The 18,970-nt window shown below is 39.1% G+C and overlaps 1 protein-coding gene across 1 annotated transcript in view; it reads left to right on the top strand.

Annotated features, from left to right (window-relative positions):
* The window catches only part of lonrf2 (LON peptidase N-terminal domain and ring finger 2), a 259,882-nt gene that overhangs the window by 210,955 nt on the left and 29,957 nt on the right, over nucleotides 1–18,970 (top strand). Inside the window, exons 4-8 of the mRNA XM_079851615.1 lie at nucleotides 12,292–12,453; nucleotides 12,876–13,047; nucleotides 13,220–13,322; nucleotides 13,394–13,508; nucleotides 17,976–18,097. Of these exons, the coding sequence (XP_079707741.1) occupies nucleotides 12,292–12,453; nucleotides 12,876–13,047; nucleotides 13,220–13,322; nucleotides 13,394–13,508; nucleotides 17,976–18,097 (674 nt within the window). The remainder of the gene's footprint in view (nucleotides 1–12,291; nucleotides 12,454–12,875; nucleotides 13,048–13,219; nucleotides 13,323–13,393; nucleotides 13,509–17,975; nucleotides 18,098–18,970) is intronic.

Genomic DNA, 18,970 nt, shown 5'->3' on the forward strand with positions numbered 1-18,970 from the left:
TGGTTTCTCCTCTGGGCTGCATGATTTAGAAGGAAAAAAAATCAAATTGCGATTATTATTATTATTATTATTATTATTATTATTATTATTTTATCAAAATTGATTTAAAAGGTAATTTGAAAAAAAAAAAGAGCTACAGGTTTGTTGTGGTGGTTTGCACAGCATCAAAGAAAGACCAATTACAAACTTATCCTCAAACACTAAAATAAACAAATGAAACCACACAGTTAATAGCACTACTGTTTATTTTAAAATGACATTAACTTTCTGCCATTTATTTTCAAATAAAGTTGTCATGATCTAAACATCTGGTATGATGCGAATGCACAAGTGAACTAAGTTACTTGCTAGTCAGAATACTCCTGTTCCCAAAATGCGCTCTTCCCATAACAAAACATGGACTCACAAAGAATTCACAAAATTCTTTTACAGTAGTGTTTTCATTATAATTTTATGTAGCCTATATAACAGACTGCTACCAATCCCGATCTGAATTCTGACTTGATGCAGCCTGAATCACAATGGCACTGTGTTTCATTAGTTGGCCAAAGGAGAAGCATCTTCTTTTTTTTTTTCTTCTTTTTTTTTTGACTGAGCCTTGTTTCTCACAAGTTTTTTTTCTCCATTCTGTCACCTCCTGATGACAGAAGTAAGTTTGGGTTCCTTGCCACTGTCGGGGGCTCTGTTGGGGACACTTAATATTCAACAATAATATTGATCTGACTGTACTGATGCTGTTCTATGAGAACGATGACATAATTGTTAGCAGAACTGTTTTATAGATGAGATGAACTAATTTAGTAATTGATAGGGGTGTGGCGAGTCACTTAGCTCACGAGATGGGTTCACGAGAACAAGACAAGATTGTTGCACTGAATTTTTAAGAAATCCTCAATGACAAAATTCATGACTGGAAAAATAGTAGCAGGTGCATTTTGAAAAGTTTGAACTAATCATCTTGTAATGAATGTCATTTCAGTTCTACTTTCTGAGTATGAATTATCATATACATTGAAAGAAAACAATATAAGCACTGTAAAAGGTTTTGCCACAACTGAAGGAGAAAAGTCTCGGTTACATATGTAACCCTCGTTCCCTAAAGGAGGGAACAGAGATGTTACGTCAGTGACTGACGAAATGGGGGTTATCACCCTATCACCTTCAAAAATTAGAAAATGAGCCAATGGTATGAAAATACCATGGGTCTGCGGAATTTGAATTGCGATCTCCGCCCCACCGCATGGGTATAAAAGGAGCAGCGAGTACAATTTCGCATTATGTTACCTGCTGAGGAGCCGAGACTGTGCACCCCGGCTGTTTCAGCGGCACAGTGGTAGTGGCATGCGGACGTAATGTCTCTGTTCCCTCCTTCAGGGAACTCAGGGTCTATGGAGACATCTGAGTAAAATAGCGCACATATCCAGTCCGTGGAGTGGAATGGGTGCAGCAAACGAAGACACAGAGCAGATCCTAGCTACTGGCCACTGGGAGCGAGTACACGAGAGGACACTGGCTCTACACGGAGATTGTAGAATCTCGCGAATGTGTTAGGTGTCACCCAGCCTGCAGCTCAACAGATGTCTGTTGGCGAGGCGCCATGCGCTTGTGCCCAGGAGGAAGCAACGCTCCAAGGCGCTCTGCGGGCAAAGCTGCATTGCAACAGAGCGCTCCACCAGAGGGACCCCAGTGTACCCTTTGGCGCCGCGCCATTGAGGGCAGAGAAGGCGGAGGAAGCCGCCGGGCTACGAGAAGTCAACAGGGACTTCCACGATCTGGTGACTTCCTGATGCACCTCCAGGAAGAAAGGCACTGGGGGCGGGTACTGGCGACCGCCAGCATGCGCCGCTTCCAGGAACCAATCATCCAGCCTTAAGCGCTCTGGGGAGGGCGGCGGGCGCCTCTCCAACCTGATGCTCTCAGCTGCCCGGGCAAGCATGGCCATCAGCTCTGGATCGGACTCAGTGAATGCTGACACTCACACAGGGAAGCAACGCAGCCAAATCCTCATCTCCAGAGGAATCTAGCCCGCCTTGTGATGCTGTGAGTGACATGGCGTCATCTGCCGGAGCCCCGAATGAAACACTGGGTCCTGAAAGGAACCAGGCTCACCCAGAAGCTCCACGGCTTGCGATGTGGAGGGGGCCGTGGGCCGAGGAAGACTCGTCGAGTTGTTCCACACCGTAACCCTCAGATCACCCTGGCCACCAGCCAAAGTATCCCCTCTCGAGGAGGAGATAGATTGGGGTGTGGCAGAGGGGAATCTACCCCCACGGAAGTCATTGAGTCTTGATCTAAGCACCGCGATGGCCACGTTCCCGCAATGAGAACATGACTCATCCACGAGCACTGCCTGAGCGTGATTAAAGCCCAAACACACGAGGCAGCACTCGTGACCGTCAGGCGGATGGACCATGCGCCCACAACCAGAAACACATGGGCGAGACATCTTTAAAAAGACGTGCCCGTGCAGCTCTTTTAGAAAGAAAAAGCTCTTTTAGTAGTGTGGAGAAAAAATCTCTGGTAGCCGAGGCACTCCTTAGTTAAAATGTCTTTATTAAAGAAATGACATGTCCTAAACGGACAACTTTAAAATGCCCACGCGTAGCGGCATGGGGCCTTCTTCAGGGCATAATGAAGCAGATAGAAAACAGGTCTTATAATGACAGAGACAAACAAGTAGAAGCTAACACACAGGTGCTAACAATCAATGTTGAAGATCTGCAGGTAATTGCTAGGACACGCCTCTCACATGGCTCTCAGCACCAAAGCTACAAGTCACAATAATTAACAAAAACACAGGCACCAAATAGCATGCATATATATTCATGCATATATTGCTAAGGCACACCTCTCACATGGTTCTCAGCACTAAAGCTGTTGGTCACAATAATAAACAAAAAACAAGCAACAGATAGCATGCATAGTATACACTCATGCACATATTGCTAGGACACGCCCCTCACATGATTCTCAGCATTAAAACTGTTAGTCACAATGTAAGCAGGAAACACAAGCAACAGATAGCATACATATATTCATGTATACACATTCATGCATACATATACAATACACAAAAAAAAAAAAAAAAAAAAAAAAAGGTAAGTAGGCACAGAAAAGAACAATGTTACAAAATCACAAAAAAGGTCTATAATCTATCTCCTCATTTAATCCTGGATAGTCCATCGCTTTAAAGCTCCATATCCAAAAGGTTTCACGTTGCAATAACTGTTTTAAAATGTCACCTCCACGTATTGATTTTTTAATAATTTCAATGCCCTGAATTCTCAAAGATGATGGGTCACTATGGTGTATTTCTTTATAGTGTTTGGCCATAGGGTAATCATCGTTGTTGACTCGGATTGCGTATTTGTGTTCATAAAACCGCTCTTTTAGCTTTCTTTTAGTTCTGCCCACATAGAAACACCCACATGAGCATTATAGCCGGTAGACCACATATTCAGAGTTACAGTTAATAAAACCATTAGGATGACACCCTCACAATGACTGCAAGATCCACATCTATAGGTCCCCCACAACCCTTTTTCTAGCCATGTTTTTTGTTTAGGACCTGGAAGATAACTTCTTACAAGTTTGTCCCTTATGGATGGTGCCTTCTTGAACACTGTCATAGGCGGCTCTGGAAAAACGTCTTTCAGAATAGGATCACTTTGAATTAACCCCCAGTTGGACTTAATTATTTGTTTCATTTCAGAGGCACTGCTACTATATTGGGTAACAAAGACAGGTCTAGAATTGTTTTTGACCATGTCTTTTCTCCTCTTTTTCTTCTTTAGTAGGTCAGAGCGTGTTGTGGAACGTGCTTTTATTATTGCTTTTTCTATTATCATTGGTGAGTAGCCCCTAGCCCTGAACCTTAATGACATATCTTGAGCCTGCATTTCGAAATCAGAATCATTGTTACAAATGCGTCTAAGACGCTGAAATTGTCCAAAAGGAATGTTATCTTTCAGGCTCCTTGGATGGAAGCTGTCAGCCCTCAATAAAGTGTTTCTATCTGTGCTTTTCCTATATATTGTTGTGTATAAGAGATTATTGTCATCTATGGAGATAGTCAAGTCCAAAAAATGTATAGATGTTTTTGAATGTTCAATTGAAAGTTTTATATTTGGGTTAGTTGTATTGATGTACTCATGAAACTGCAAAAGTTCTTCCTCATTTCCAGACCAAACAAAAAGGATATCATCAATAAAGCGTCCCCAAAATACCATCTTGTCACAGAATTTGTTATTGGATCGATTATATATGTATTGCTCTTCCCAGTGACCTAAAAATAAATTAGCATAATTAGGAGCAAAACATGCACCCATCGCTGTGCCCTTGAGCTGTCTAAAGAAATTGTCTTGGAAGAGGAACACATTATTGTTTAAAATCCATTCTGTGAGAGAAAGTAAAAAATGGTTAGGTGGTGACGTCTCCGACCTATGTATCAAATAGTGTTGTAAGGCTAATAGGCCTTCCTGATGATTAATATTGGTATATAGGGAGGCTACATCTAGAGTCACCAAATAACAATCTTTAACATTTGTGATATTCATAAGTTTACATAGCACATCAGTAGTGTCTTCAATGAAAGAAGGGAGATTCCGCACTAGATGTTTTATAAAAAAGTCCACAAATTGGGAGCAGGGCTCAGTCAAAGATCCATTGCCTGAGATAATGGGTCTACCCTCAGGTTGTTCTAAATTCTTATGGATCTTAGGCAACATGTAGAAACATGGCATTTGGGGATTCTCATTCATTAGAAAAACAAATTCATTGTCTGAGATCCATTTTTGGTCTCTACCATAGGATAAAATGTCCCTCAATTCGTTTTTCATTTTTACAATTGGATTTCTTTGCAATTGCTCATAATAAATATTATTTCCTAATTGTCTTTGAGCTTCAACAATATATGAACATTTATCCATTACTACAACTGCACCTCCTTTGTCAGCAGGCTTTATTATTATCTGCTCATTCTTTGTTAGGGAATTCAGTGCATCTCTTTCGCGTTTTGAAAGGTTGTGTTTTGTTCTGTTCTGTCTTCTGTCAAACATATTGTCTATGTCATGAGAAACCTTTTTAGTAAAAGCAATCAAGGTGGGATTAGAGCTCATAGGCATAAAATTTGACTTAGGCTTAAAATGTCTCTTGGCATCATGAGTGGTATCAAAGTTCAATTCAGGTGTGCTATTCAAGAGTTTATTCGACTGATGGTACCATACCTTCAAATGAAGGTTTCTATAGAACCTAAAAAGGTCCACCTTAGTTTTAAATGCATTAGCTTCACTTGTAGGGGAAAAAGTCAATCCTTTTGATAGCACATTCACAGAGTCTTGTGTTAATATATTTTTTGAGATGTTAATTACCGTGCATTCTTCTTTTGGTTCCGAAGATTCCAACGTGGTTTTTGAAGAGCTTGATCGACCTCTCCCTCTTCTGGTTTTTTTCTTCTTCCTCCCTTCCAAGTCGATTGTCGACCTCGAGCTGTTGAGTGTGGTTGGTCCTCCAAAAAATCCTCGGACATGTGTGTGGCATCAGATTCCTCTCCACTTGTACTTAAATTGAAGGACACAAATCGTTGACGACGTTGTGGTCTTGTAGTTTCTTTCCATTGGTAAACGTTGCCATCTTTGTAGTCTCTCTCATCCCTCTTGAATTTTTTCAGCTTATACTGTTTCAACTCCATAGTAAATTTTTCCAAGCTTTCTTTCAATTTATCTTCAAATGGGGTTGTTTGTATGTCATCTTTAACTTTTGATATTTCTTCTCTCAGTTCACATATTCTCTCCTGCACTTGTTCTCTTTCTTTTTTTGTTTTCTCGATAATTAACAAGATGAGATCAAGAGAGCATTTATTGAGGATGGCCTCCCACTTCTCTCGGAAAGCAACATCCTCTATACCAAAAGAGGGAAATTTCTTGATGCGCAGCCCCCTTGGAATGCGTTTTTCTCTCCAATAGTCCGACAAGGTGATGGTATGCCAATGTAGTCGAATGTCTTTCTCAGATAGTCTCTTCAAATCAAAATATAAATGGTCCCGGTCTTTTACCTCATGTGGAGAAACTTCAACCAGAAGGGAGTCAGGTACCACAATGTGTTTGCCCTCCTCAGTGGAGTATGAAAAGGAATTTGCCTTTTTATCAGTCATGTTTTGTGACACAATCAGTAATCACAAATTAAACAGGAACACTCACTTCTTCGAGTGGAGCAGCAAGCCAACGAAGGTCAACCTTGTAATGACCACAAAAGTACTGTTTTGATTCAGGATGGATGGCGTGCTCAATTCCTTTTGAGTTTGATTTGGGTGCTCTTTTAGTAGTGCTGAAGCGCCCAGGGGAGAAACACGAGCCGCGTGCAAGCCACTGCACAGACCAGCAGCAGGATTGTGAATCTGCTGAAACACGCCGTCACACTAACACCGACTGAAGAGCGCTCGTTGCTTTGAAGAAGGTGAAGGAGAAGCACATACACGCTTCGGCTCCGAAGCAAAAACATAATGCGAGATTGCACTCGCGACTCCTTTTATACCCATGTGGTGGGGCGGAGTTCGCAATGCAAATTCCGCAGACCCATGGTGTTTTCATACCATTGGCTCATTTTCTAATACTCAAAGGTGATGGGGCTCTCTATCTCTAGCGAAACCCCCATTTCGTCAGTCACTGATGTAACTCGTAGTGACTGACTGAAAGAGAAACAAGCTCCTGTATGATTTCACATGAGTCTCTTCAGACCTTACTGTACTTGAAGCTTCCAAAATTTCTGATTGAGGCTGTTTGTGATTTAATTGAACTACTTTCCACAAATTGAACATATAAATAAAAAAGTATAAATACCAAAAATACCAAATAAAAGTCTTTAAAAAAATAAAAATTAAGTGCAAACAATAAGTGAAACCATAATCAAAGTACTCTCTCAATATTCAAAGTGCAACAGAGACCAAAACAGAGACCAGAGCTAAGAGGTGGTTACAACTACTCAGCCCAGCCTAAGATAGGTTTAATAGCCTAATTTGCATGCATCAGAGAGCTTGCGTTTTAATTTCACTCTCGAATTCATGATTGCACGCACTCCGTGTATAGGGAGCGGCGGTGCTAAGTGCGCATTCTACAAGAAAAGACATTTATCCAACATTTAGGCTCTGTTGCACAACGAATCATCCGCCATGGTTTTGTCAGTCTAGCCTTACTCTCGTCACGCAATCAGTGAACTGTGATTCCTGCTACACTGTGTGCTACTCTGCAGCTCGTGCTGGATGAGCAGAGCATGATAAATGTTTTTTATTTCTTTAACGAAAAAGAAAAACAACTGTGGAGGCATGTACTGTAAACATAGCTGTGGCTTATTCTATGCTAATTTCACCCTCACGCTCTGTCATGCGATATCACAAGATGGCTTTTCCCCTCGACGAGAAATCTCGTCACAATTTACGAGATCTCATCACACCCCTAATTAATTGATGATCTTTACAACGGAACTGAATCAACACTGAACTGACTTCAGCTGAACAACAGCCGAAATGCATAATGCATTTCCCTGTTATCACTATATAGCTGCTTTGAAACAATCTGTATTATATAAAGCACTATATAAATAACGGTGGCTTGACTTCTGCTGCACATTGCACATATTTGTGCACGTATTTTTCTCTTTGAAGTGATTTCAATCATATTTCAAGCAATTCTAAATCATCGTGGCAGACGGTAAGCAACTGAAGCGTCTCAGCTGAAGGAAATTATCCATTATTTATCTGCTTCAATATATAGGCCAAATTTTCTTATCGAGTCAATAACAATCACATTAAAAATTAACATATATTGGCCGATACTGATATGGTGGCCGATATATTGTGCACTCCACATCTTTCAATTCCACTTCAACCTTCTTCCAGTTTTCAATGATACAAAACTGTATGTATCATACAGTTTTGGGATGACTTCATTAAAGAGTACAAAAGGGAATGTGATATATTTTACCGAAAATATCTCGCCCTTATCTCGCTATCTTGCCCTTTTTTATACTGTTGACCGGCACCATATCTTTAGCTGTCAGTTGTGTTTGTTGCAGCAAACCAGTCTGTTTATCCGTGTACCTTTTAACCATGCATCCATCACTGTGATGCTTCTGCAGGTGTGATAGAGGTTGTTTGTGTTGTCTAGCAAGGTTGACACAGATATTCGACAGGTTTTACTAAGTATTTGCCTCTTTTAAGCACACCAGAACTTTAAGCACATGCTACCTTTTTATGTTTTAGGTACAAATCATCTGCAGGACTTCTACAGACAGACTTTGGTTCTTGGCTGGGGAGTAACAAGGGAGAGGGAGTAACAAATGATGGGAGGGAGTAACAAATGATGTAACAAAAAAAATAAAAATAAACGTGAGAAATCTCCTTTCCATCTATCCCAGCTCTAATTACTTTTCACATTTATATCTAAAAGGCTACACAAGACCCATTGATTTACACCTTGTCACAAAAGGAAACTGAAAGAGTATGCTTAATGAGTTTTTCCTTTATTAAAGGCTTAACCGATACATTTATAAAACAAACAAAGATCAACAAACAGGCAAACAAATTTAAATAACAACCAGATCGTCAGGAGAGGGCCAGGCCAAAATAACAAACAAAACAGGGGCTTCCTAAAGTTTAAACCCAGCTAAATTACCTAACAAAAGAAATCAAAAATGAAAGACAGTTATCTTACCTCTCTCCCTGACTAGCGAGAAATAAACAGGAGAAAAGTTTAGGGATGGATAATCCAAATAAATTGGCGCCCGTCTCCCTACATGGTTTAATAATTTAAACTCACACAGTCTAAATGGTGGCTGTACTCAGACAACAGATTTCACAACAGATTATAAGTTTTCTTTTCAACAGCAGTTCACACAACGATAGCTGGAGAGGGATTCCTGCTGATCACAGTTTCTTTGCTGCTTTATACAGGCTGCCAACAGAAAGCCACGCTCCTGCTAATTAGCATCAGCTGCGGACGATTTGGAGTGCTGCATGATTAGTAAACAGTGTTTACACGAGAACGCTCGCGGGTGAAAACGTAAAATATTTTATCAGATGTGCCTTTCGTTCAGTGGCGGAGCCAGAGGGGTAGTTGGGGTGGCAATTGCCACCCCAGACGAAGTCCTTGCCACCCCTGTTGCCACCCCGCTGAAAACATAACACTGTTTGATTTTTACGAACATTTCCCAAATCTCCCAGCGGACGTGAATGCATCCACAAGCGTGCAGCGTGCTGTTGCTGCTACACTTTTCATTGGTTAAGCTGACACGCAGCTCCATCGTGCTCCAAACGGCTCCAAAACAAAACATAACGCGGCAGAACACACATGATCGATGAAGAGCGTTTTGCTGGTATGTAAGTTACGAGTACGGCTTTTATTGGTATTAAATTAAACGAAGAACTGTTTTAACGGGAAGTAAGGGAGATGTTGCACTGTAGTGCTTAGCATTAATACTTCAATGAGCATTACTAGTCTCGTGAAACCGACCGACTAATACTGTCACGCCTGCGTGAAGATGCTTAAAACATTTCGTTAGCAAATGTTCAGCAACAATCACAGACATTAGGTAGGCCTAGGCATATTCACATTGGCACGTGTAATGCAGCATATTGAACTAATCTTAATAAAACCACCATGGAGATAGTAACGTTTTACAGGGATGCAAACAGCGCGCTTTTCGGCGCCTCGCACTTTTTTCACGTCAGTTTGGGTGACTTAGGTCTGAGAGGGTCTGATTATAATTTCATAATTTTATCTGAAGCCATTCCATAGCTTAATGTGAGGGACAGAAGTCTATTTACATCATTACATTAAAGTTTACGGAAACTCGTTTTCCCTCCTCTGTGGCTGTCAATCATTCCCCATTCAGTATTCAAACAGCGCGCGCGCCTCGTCCGGTTACAGCAGCAGGATGCACGGTAAAACTCTCCAATATGATATATTCACATTATAATGCTTGATCTGTAGATAAAAGGCTGTGGATTTGCATAAAATGACTTTAATTTGTGTACTTGTATTTTATATTTGTTGCTGTTTTTAACGACTCGCTACCGTGTGCCTGCTCACAAACATCACAAGGACTATGAATCGGCATCAAACGCACAATAACTGGAATTTAAAACTGTGAAGAAACAAATGATCAAACTGTTGGACAGATATACACTAGGATTTATGCGCTCGACATTTCTTCACTTTGTGCTGTGAACTTCTAAATGCGCACTTGTGCAGCGCTGCACACTGTGACTCCATGTCGCTTTGAGCACATCATTCTGCACCCGCGATGCGCATACGCGCTCTGTTTTGAAGTGTTTCATATTATCATGGTTTTGCGCACTGAAAGATTATTAAAAGCCTATTTTTTTTATACCTAGCCTACACAATACATTTAAAATAAGCATTATTTAATTGTATATTATTTATGTGTAGTGTAGGCTATATAAATATATAGCCTACACTTCTGAATTCTTGACATTCATATAAATATAAAATTGTGAACTGTATGATTGCCTGATTGAATTTTATAAGAGTACTAATAGTAATTTGTTTTTATTAACATGTTTAGATTTTATAAAGTTACTGTGCAGATTTTTTCAAGAATTACTTTTTGCTGCTCATTTATACACTCACTAAGTTTAATAAAAATGCATAGGCCCAATACATTTATGTAATATTTAAAGGTGTTAACTGTAATCTTACACTGCAAAATGATAATTTACAAAGGATTAAATTCATCACAATTATGTAAGTATCTTTGCCGCGGGGCGAGGGCTTCGATAACCTCTCTCTTTTTTGACCATACATGTGTTTGCATCCCTAGTAGATGTGACTGTAGAGATGTACTGAAGTACTGAAGTAAGTTTGTGTAGACATACAATTTATTAGCACTTAACATAACATGTCTAGACGTCGTTAAGCGTTTTTCCTTGTGTATTGACCCCCCAAAATAATACCTTGCCACCCCTTTGCCACCCCTGTTTTAAAAGTCTAGCTCCGCCACTGCTTTCGTTTAGACGGCGACGGCGTTTTTGGGGCTTAAAAACGCAAAAAAGTGAAACCACCCTCCAGAGTGGAAATGTTAAAAACGCTCCACCGTCGCTTTTCCGTCTAAACGGTAAAAACGCAAAAGTCTGCTAGACAGTGAAGGCACCGATCAGTGCTTCACATTGCCACCTAGCCGCCTGGAGTGCATACTACATTGAATTTCACACACTTTTGCGTCACCGTATGCACGCAGATTCCCCCCCCCCCCCCCCCCCCCCCCCCCCATAACGCTCGTCTAAACGCAGAATAAAAAGTTGATCACTTTTGCGTTTTCTCTTCAGATCGTTTCCGTGTAAACGTAGCCTTAGAGAAGTGCTGCGTTCCAGTCCAAAATTGTCATGCCCTTCACTCGCTAACTTCCCTCAGTCTCGTTCACTCGGATGTACGTCATTGCTTACAATGCATGATTGCCTACTACTAGCGGAAACTGCAATGGCTGAACTGGAACGTCCTAAGCCCTTGATCACTTGGAATCAGCTAAAGAGTTGATTTTATTATTTACATTTTTTTCCCTTTAAGAATTTGTTTAATGCAGCATCCAAATGTATATAGGTGTGTGTGGGTTGTTTTAAATTAATATATATATATATATATATATATATATATATATATATATATAATTAATATATCATAGAGTTGTTTGTTGTGGTGGTGATTAGACGAGATTTGTGGTGACGTCACAATCGTACTGCAATGTGGGACATATAGGTGCCTGAAGTGTACATATGAAGTAGTCCATATAAACTTCCCTCGTCCACTTCATGAAGTGGAACGCACTTCAAAATGGTGGCGGGGATTCCCCCGAGGAGAAGTGCTTAGGGAAGTTCGCAAGTGCATGTCTAAAAGTGGACTAGAACGCAGAAAAAGAGAGAGAGAGAGAGAGAGAGAGAGACAGAAGAAAGGGAGAAAACAATCACCAGCACAATATAAACACAAGACTACGTCACAGGACGTAACACTTGTTATTCACTCAGCATGTGCATTGTGTTAATATGCCTCCTATTGGTTTAACTCTGTGTCAATGTAATGTGTTCAGGAAGCAAACAGTCTACGTTAATAATCACAGCCATTTGAAAATCGCATATTTCGGTTTAGAAACGATTAATCATGCAGTTCTACTTAAGCCCTTAGTTTCTTTAATTTAAGAACTGATGAGTGTTAGGTGACTGCAATGTGATGTTTTGCATATCCATGCCAACATTACTGTTGTACAACTGTATCTGTGTATCTTCAGATCCTGAGTCACATGTTCTCTTCAGTCTTTGTGAATGAGGGTCTGGCTACGTTCCTGCAACCCCTTCCAGCTGGCCCCTCCCCTCGTGTCAAACCCTCATCCCTCCTCAGTTCTCTTCACTCCTCTCTTCATAGAGATGGAGCCAAAGCAGGCTGCTCTAAGGTTACTGCACATGTGTTCACAGATACAATTGATTTCAACAATTTGCTACAATGAAGATATCACACTGACCCCCGGATTCACAGACAAGGCTTAAGCTAGTCCTAGACTAAAATGCATGTTTGAGCTGTTTTAACTTAAAGTAACTTGCACAGACAAATATTAAAATCTTTTTTGTCTCAGAATGCACATCAGTAAGGTTTGTTTTTTTATTTTTTTTTTATTTTTTTTATGGCACGTTTATTAAAGCTACTTAAATGCCCTAATTGAACTAAGGCCTAATCCTGGCTTAGTTTAAGCCCTCTCTGTGAAACCGGGCCTGAATGTTTATAAAACTAATTTTGCTTTTCAAGCCATTTTTAGAATCATAGCATAGGACTACTGCATCATCAATTCTAAAACCATTCTTTCTTTCTTTTTCTTAGGAACAAACACTCAGTTGCAGTAATTTCAAAGATGGGAAATCTTATATTTTACAAAGATCTGAAAATGTAAACTCTGTTGGCCTTTCTTCACTTTTTGTTCCACCCATCCTAAAAAGGAAATGGATAGAAGATGCTAAGGACTTTGAGCCACCCAGCAAACAGCTCAAAGAAGGTATGGGGTTTAAATCCATTAATTATTCAGCTGAAAAAAAAAAGAAAAGAAAAAAGATTACTTTGAACAAAAAATTGTGAAGTAAAGAATTTTGTATTTGGCGCTAAGATCTCTGTGGCTGGTTGTACAAACCTTTTTTTTTTCTATTTTCCTCCATTTGCTTCATTCCCAGACAAGGCGAATTCATCCAAAACTCTCCCTACCTTTTCTCAGGAAAGGCAAGTTCCATCGCAGCTTTTGGACAGTGCAGACTTTGAATGTTCTCTCTGCATGAGGTAATAATAAATTCTGTCTTGAAAATAATTCTTAATTTTGTATACATCTAAAACCTCCTCACTTATTGCAGACTGTTTTATGAGCCTGTCACCACACCCTGTGGACATACTTTCTGCCTCAAGTGTTTGGAGCGCTGCTTGGACCACAACCCTAACTGTCCTCTGTGTAAGGAGAACCTCTCTGAGGTAAATATGAGGCCTATTTACACTTGTCACTTAATGTGTTTGTACTGATCAGATAGCTATCCAATTTGTTAAAACGGTTTAATTTTCACTTGGCCACATAATGTGTCTCCATAAAGTTCACGTCACCAAAAGCAACAGATATGTGCTGCAATTTGTTCATCATCAGCTTTTTTACACCTGGTCTTTTCATGATCAGAGAAAACGCATGAACTCACCTGGTGTAAATAGGCCCATAAATCCTTAGTTGAAACTGAAAATCCCTATGTTGAAAATTGGTATTTATCATCTTTGGTGGACGTCCTAACATATCCGCTAATATGACTCGAATACATAAAAAAAACACGGCTGCCAGCAGTAAATCAGATTTCATCAGCTTATTACATTAAATCACCTTTAGAAAAATGTAGATATTCATACGTTTCATATAAAGCTGAAACGACACGTTGATGTAAAGTCAGCAATTGGCAAAAAAAACAACAACAAAACTGTGAACATGCTGATATCATGAGCAACGATTTGGGGGAGGGGGTGATCTCTGCGATTTTTCTCATTAAAAATTTTATTTAAAATTCACAAATAAAAAAAAAAAAAAAAAAAAAAGAGTAAAGAACACCAGGTTTGTTGTGCCTACTTGTTAGGGCTGCACAATTTGTCCCCAAGAGTTTGTGCTTATATCAATATGACTTATAATTATTATGATTATTAGTAGTAGATAAAGATATTTACAAAATAATTACACTATTTTATTATTAAAAATGTATAAAATATTTAAGAATAAATTAATTAATATAGTAATTAAAAGAATAATACAGAAAACTTTTATTTTATGGGAAAAAAGCAGGCGACCTATAACTGTAAAGCATAAAAAAAGGAACACTTCAATACACTACACTAGAGAAACACATGGATTACACATTCCAGAAATCTCTAATATGGACAAAGGCATCCAGCTATCGCTGTAACTGAATAAAAATAATTTAGAAATGCTTTGTTCTGTTTACTGTCTTCATATTTAATAAGTCAAAGTATATTTATAATGCAATGCTAATCCACATAGCATTAATTACAGTATAGAATACGATAAAATAATATACTGTCTGCCTCATTCTGTGAGAACTTCTATTTAGGATCTGAAGTGACTTCTTATTTCTAACACTCGCCTGACGCTATGAAGTGATATGTATGTAAAATAACACATTAACTAATGTAACTGAGAATAAATGACATAAATGATATCCTTTGCTATAGTGTTGTCAAAGTACCGGTACTTCGGTACCAAGTCGGTACTGAAAATGTGACGATACCAGCAATTCTGTAGTACCGGGTATATTCGGTACCCACTAATAGGCAGATGCTTTAAGTCGCTTCCGTGTTTTTATCTAAGCGCAGGGCTTCAGACTAACTTTTTTACTTGGAGCACTGTCTGTAGCCGATATATATCTGTGTATATTAAACTGCCAAAAGACTATTTAAATATTAACCCTGTATGTTCTGCTTGTCTCTGTGTGAATGAATGGTGCAGATGCGTGGTTTCATTTACCTCACACACACACACACACACACACACACACACACACACACACACACTGAAGCACGAGTGACGCTCGCGCTGTTTTCAGTCTCTGCTGCCTCATGATATGATGACATGATGAAATTCATCTCCAGAGCCACTCTGAGAGTCACTTCATGAGCATTTTACCGTTTAATTTGAGAAAAAACTATCGTCATATCATACACACACAAGAAACTCAAAGGTCTTCACGGCAACCCGTCAAAATAAAAGTTCGGTTTAACTTGGAAAAATAGTTCCAACAGATTTTGCTGTGGTATCGAAATTGGTACAGAGAACCGCAAAATTTTAATGGTATCGGTACCGACTACTGGAATTTTGGTATCGTGACATCCCTGCTCTACTAGATGAATCGCTTTCGTCTTCTGATGTAAATTCAAGGGTTATTCCTCACAGCGCATTCTCTTCCAAACTCGATGAAAAGCAAAGGAATCTGATGAAGCTTGATGCTTTGTTTATCGTGGCGTTGGGGGCCTTTACAGGTTCACATGGCTCACGTGGACAATTACCGTATGAATAGTCTGCGCTTGCACGTGGGTGTGACCACATTACAGGTAATGAGTTCAGACGGGAAGGTGGTTTTAATACTGATTACATAAACAGAGAATATTTTTAATATGACTTACGTCATTTAAAAGTATACACCAAGCTTTTTAAAGTATACATCAAGCTTTTTAAAGACATATCTCTCTGTCTGTGTGTAAAGTATTCGCTGAGTGTCAGTTCATTTTTGTGACGTGTTTCAGAAAGAAGTCAGCAGAGACTGAGACAGCAGAAAGCGCACCCTGTTTGTTTGTTTTCTTTTACATTTACATTTAGTCATTTAGCAGATGCCTTTGTCCAAAGCGACTTACAAATGAGGACTAAATTAAGCGAGTTATCGTGAAGAGGCAAAAACAGCGCAAGAAGGGCTCAAAATACAAAGCTCAGGCATTGCTCAGAGTAGCATTAATTTCAAATGGCTACAGATATTTTTAAAGACCAGTTTGACATGTTATAGAAAAAATAAACAACAAATAAATTAGCTTAAAAAAAAAAAAAAAAAAAAAAAAAATTGGCAACCGGTGTTGGAATCTGCCCATTTGCTTGTAAAAAAACAGAATTGGCCAGGAAAAATCATGATCGGTGCATCACTGCTCTAGAGCGTGTAAAGCTTAATCTGTTTAAAAGCTTTATATATTAAAGCTTGAATTTATATTAATTTAAATGCAAAGTTTAATATCAATTGTCAATTAATATAGTAATCATATGAATATATGAATTCTACAATCATAATTCATATATAATAAAAATACAATAAATCTTTAGCACCAAAAGAGGGGAAATTGTAATCCATTTTTAAAGAAATATTTGATCTCTGATTATAATTTTTAAACATTACCTTAATGTTTTCTAATGAAATTGAAGACATATTTGTGAAGTTTCCAGACATGACTAAATATATTGCTGTCCAATTAAATACTGTCATGGTCCTGGTTGCAGCAGAGATGAAACTGGATCTTAGTGCAGCAGTCTTTATTAATGATGAACTCAAACTACCAGTAACTCAGGATTAAAAAAACAAGGGACAGAACTACTAGGAAAAGTTACACATAGACGACGACAGACCCTGAACAGGAGGTCTTAAATACACAGCAAACAAGAGAGGGTAAATTAAATAGACACACCTGAACAGAACTAAATCATTTAGTAACCATGAAAACAAACTGTCAGGGGGCAGATTAGAAGATTAACAAAGAAATACAAACATAAACAGAACTCTAAGGCCTTGTCTGCACGGAGACAAGTTTAGCTGTATACGTAAAAATGTTGTATCGTATCGGCGTTTCGCCAAGATGTATCCGGCGTTTTGGAAGCCTGAAACCTGCTATTTTTTTTAACCGGGCCCTAGAGTGGATAAATCTGAAAACGATACCCTTGCGTTTTCGTGTGTACAGCCAATCCGTATATTTTGTGAAATGATGATGTCTTCACCCCACTTGTTGACCCTAGTCAGACACCGATACGTCATGTAACAGTAACAACAACTGCGGACTACATGCTTGTGTTCGTGCTGCAGAAGCTACTTTTATTTATTTATTTGTTATTTACTTGAATGTATTTGTATTTTATTTCTTTATTTTACTACTTTATTTATATTTTCTTTCTTATGCTATGATGCTTGTCTGTTGTCTGATTAAGACATTTCATATTTTTTACCAGGCCATTTATGGTTGTTTACATTGTTCAATAAAGTTCTTGATAAAATAAAAAAATAAGCTACTGAGCCTATTGTTATTGTATACAGAGCGCAAGGTTTATGCGCATGCTCCAAGTCTTCTCCATTTCTAGTGCATCTCTGTGGCAGAATTACAGCTCCACATACTGGTTTGGCATGGATACTACATCGTTTTGAGTCACAATGCTGTGTTTACAGATTTTTTTTTTTTAGAACGAGGGGAAAAAAACCCGGAAAGGGTAGGCTCTGCCTTCGTGTGGATGTGGCCTAAATATGAACAAATAAACTCAAAACATGACAAATACATGATACATAAAATAATACTTCCATTAAGAGATTACAGTCTGATATTATATTAGAAATGCATGGCAGTTTTATTACTGTATGGTCTGCATGAGCCATTGGTGCTTCGACCTAGATAACTGTGGTTATCACACACTTATGAATAATGACGTTGTTTTAACATATAATATTTTTACTATACAGCCCTGATCTGTATGAACAACATTTTATTCACTCCTCAATGAAATGTTCTCACCCATGTCAGCATAAATGTATCATTGTTTTGCTTTAGTTTTCTTATTCATTATGTTGTTTCTGAAACTCAGTCAGTTTAGTGAGATTAGTCATTGAGGAGATACTTTCTTATCTAAAGTGCACATATCTTTCTTTTCTGCAGTATCTGGCCACTAGAGCGGACAACATAACTCTTCTAATTGAAGAAGTATTGCAGCGCTACTTTTGTGATGAGTTAGCAGAAAGGCGGAAAGTACATGAAGAAGAGATGAAAGAACTGTCAAAGTAAGTTGGCTTTGGATATAGTGGTTCCCTTTCGTGGTCACTACGAGTTACGTCAGTGATGACGAATGGGGTTTCGCTTAGAAAGCCTGTCATCTTCGAGTATATAAAATGAGCCAATGGCAATGAAATGCCATGGGTCTGCGGAATTTGCATAGCGTAACTCCGCCCCACCCTGTGGGTATATAAGGAAGTACGCCGGCAACATGCAGATATGTTTTCGCTTCGGAGTCGAGTTATTCACTTCACTCCACAAGCCAATTCTGAGTTATCATCTCTATCCTCTTCGAGGCGAGCCTCTCTCCAGGTGTTGGTGTGGCCCCAGCAGCAGCCTTCACCCGGGCCGCGTCGTGGAGGAAGCCGCAGGAAGGCGCCACAGCCCTCTTCTGCCCCGCTCCCCGCTAAACGCCAGGCTAAGTGGCGCTCCTGAGACGGGCTGCTCAGAGATGGCGATCAGTTCTTTTCAAGTCATCTTCATTTATATAGCGCTTTTAACAATGTAGATTGTCTCAAAGCAGCTTTACAGAGATAAATGTATAATTTAACGTAAGATTGTTTTGGCTTTATAGCGGTTCTTTAATAAAGTTATTTTCCAGCTAAAGTTGGTTTTGATTGATTCGCTTCCGTCGCAACGATCATTTGTTATTAAATTAGGGCCGCCAAGACGACACCATTCTCTCTACACAGACTTTAAACGCGATCCTGTGAGAAACGCTGATGGCGTTCAGATGCGCATTAAGAATGGGTTCAATAGTTATGTGCGTTTGAATATATGTGTGCAGGTTTGGAATTCCCTACAAACCAAGCCTAAACAAATTACTGGTGTTTCCTTATAGTTTTGATTCAGAATTTTATTTTATTTTATCAATTCGGGGT

This window comes from Squalius cephalus, assembly GCF_949319135.1.
Source record: "Squalius cephalus genome assembly, chromosome: 2".
Lineage (NCBI taxonomy): Eukaryota > Metazoa > Chordata > Actinopteri > Cypriniformes > Leuciscidae > Squalius > Squalius cephalus.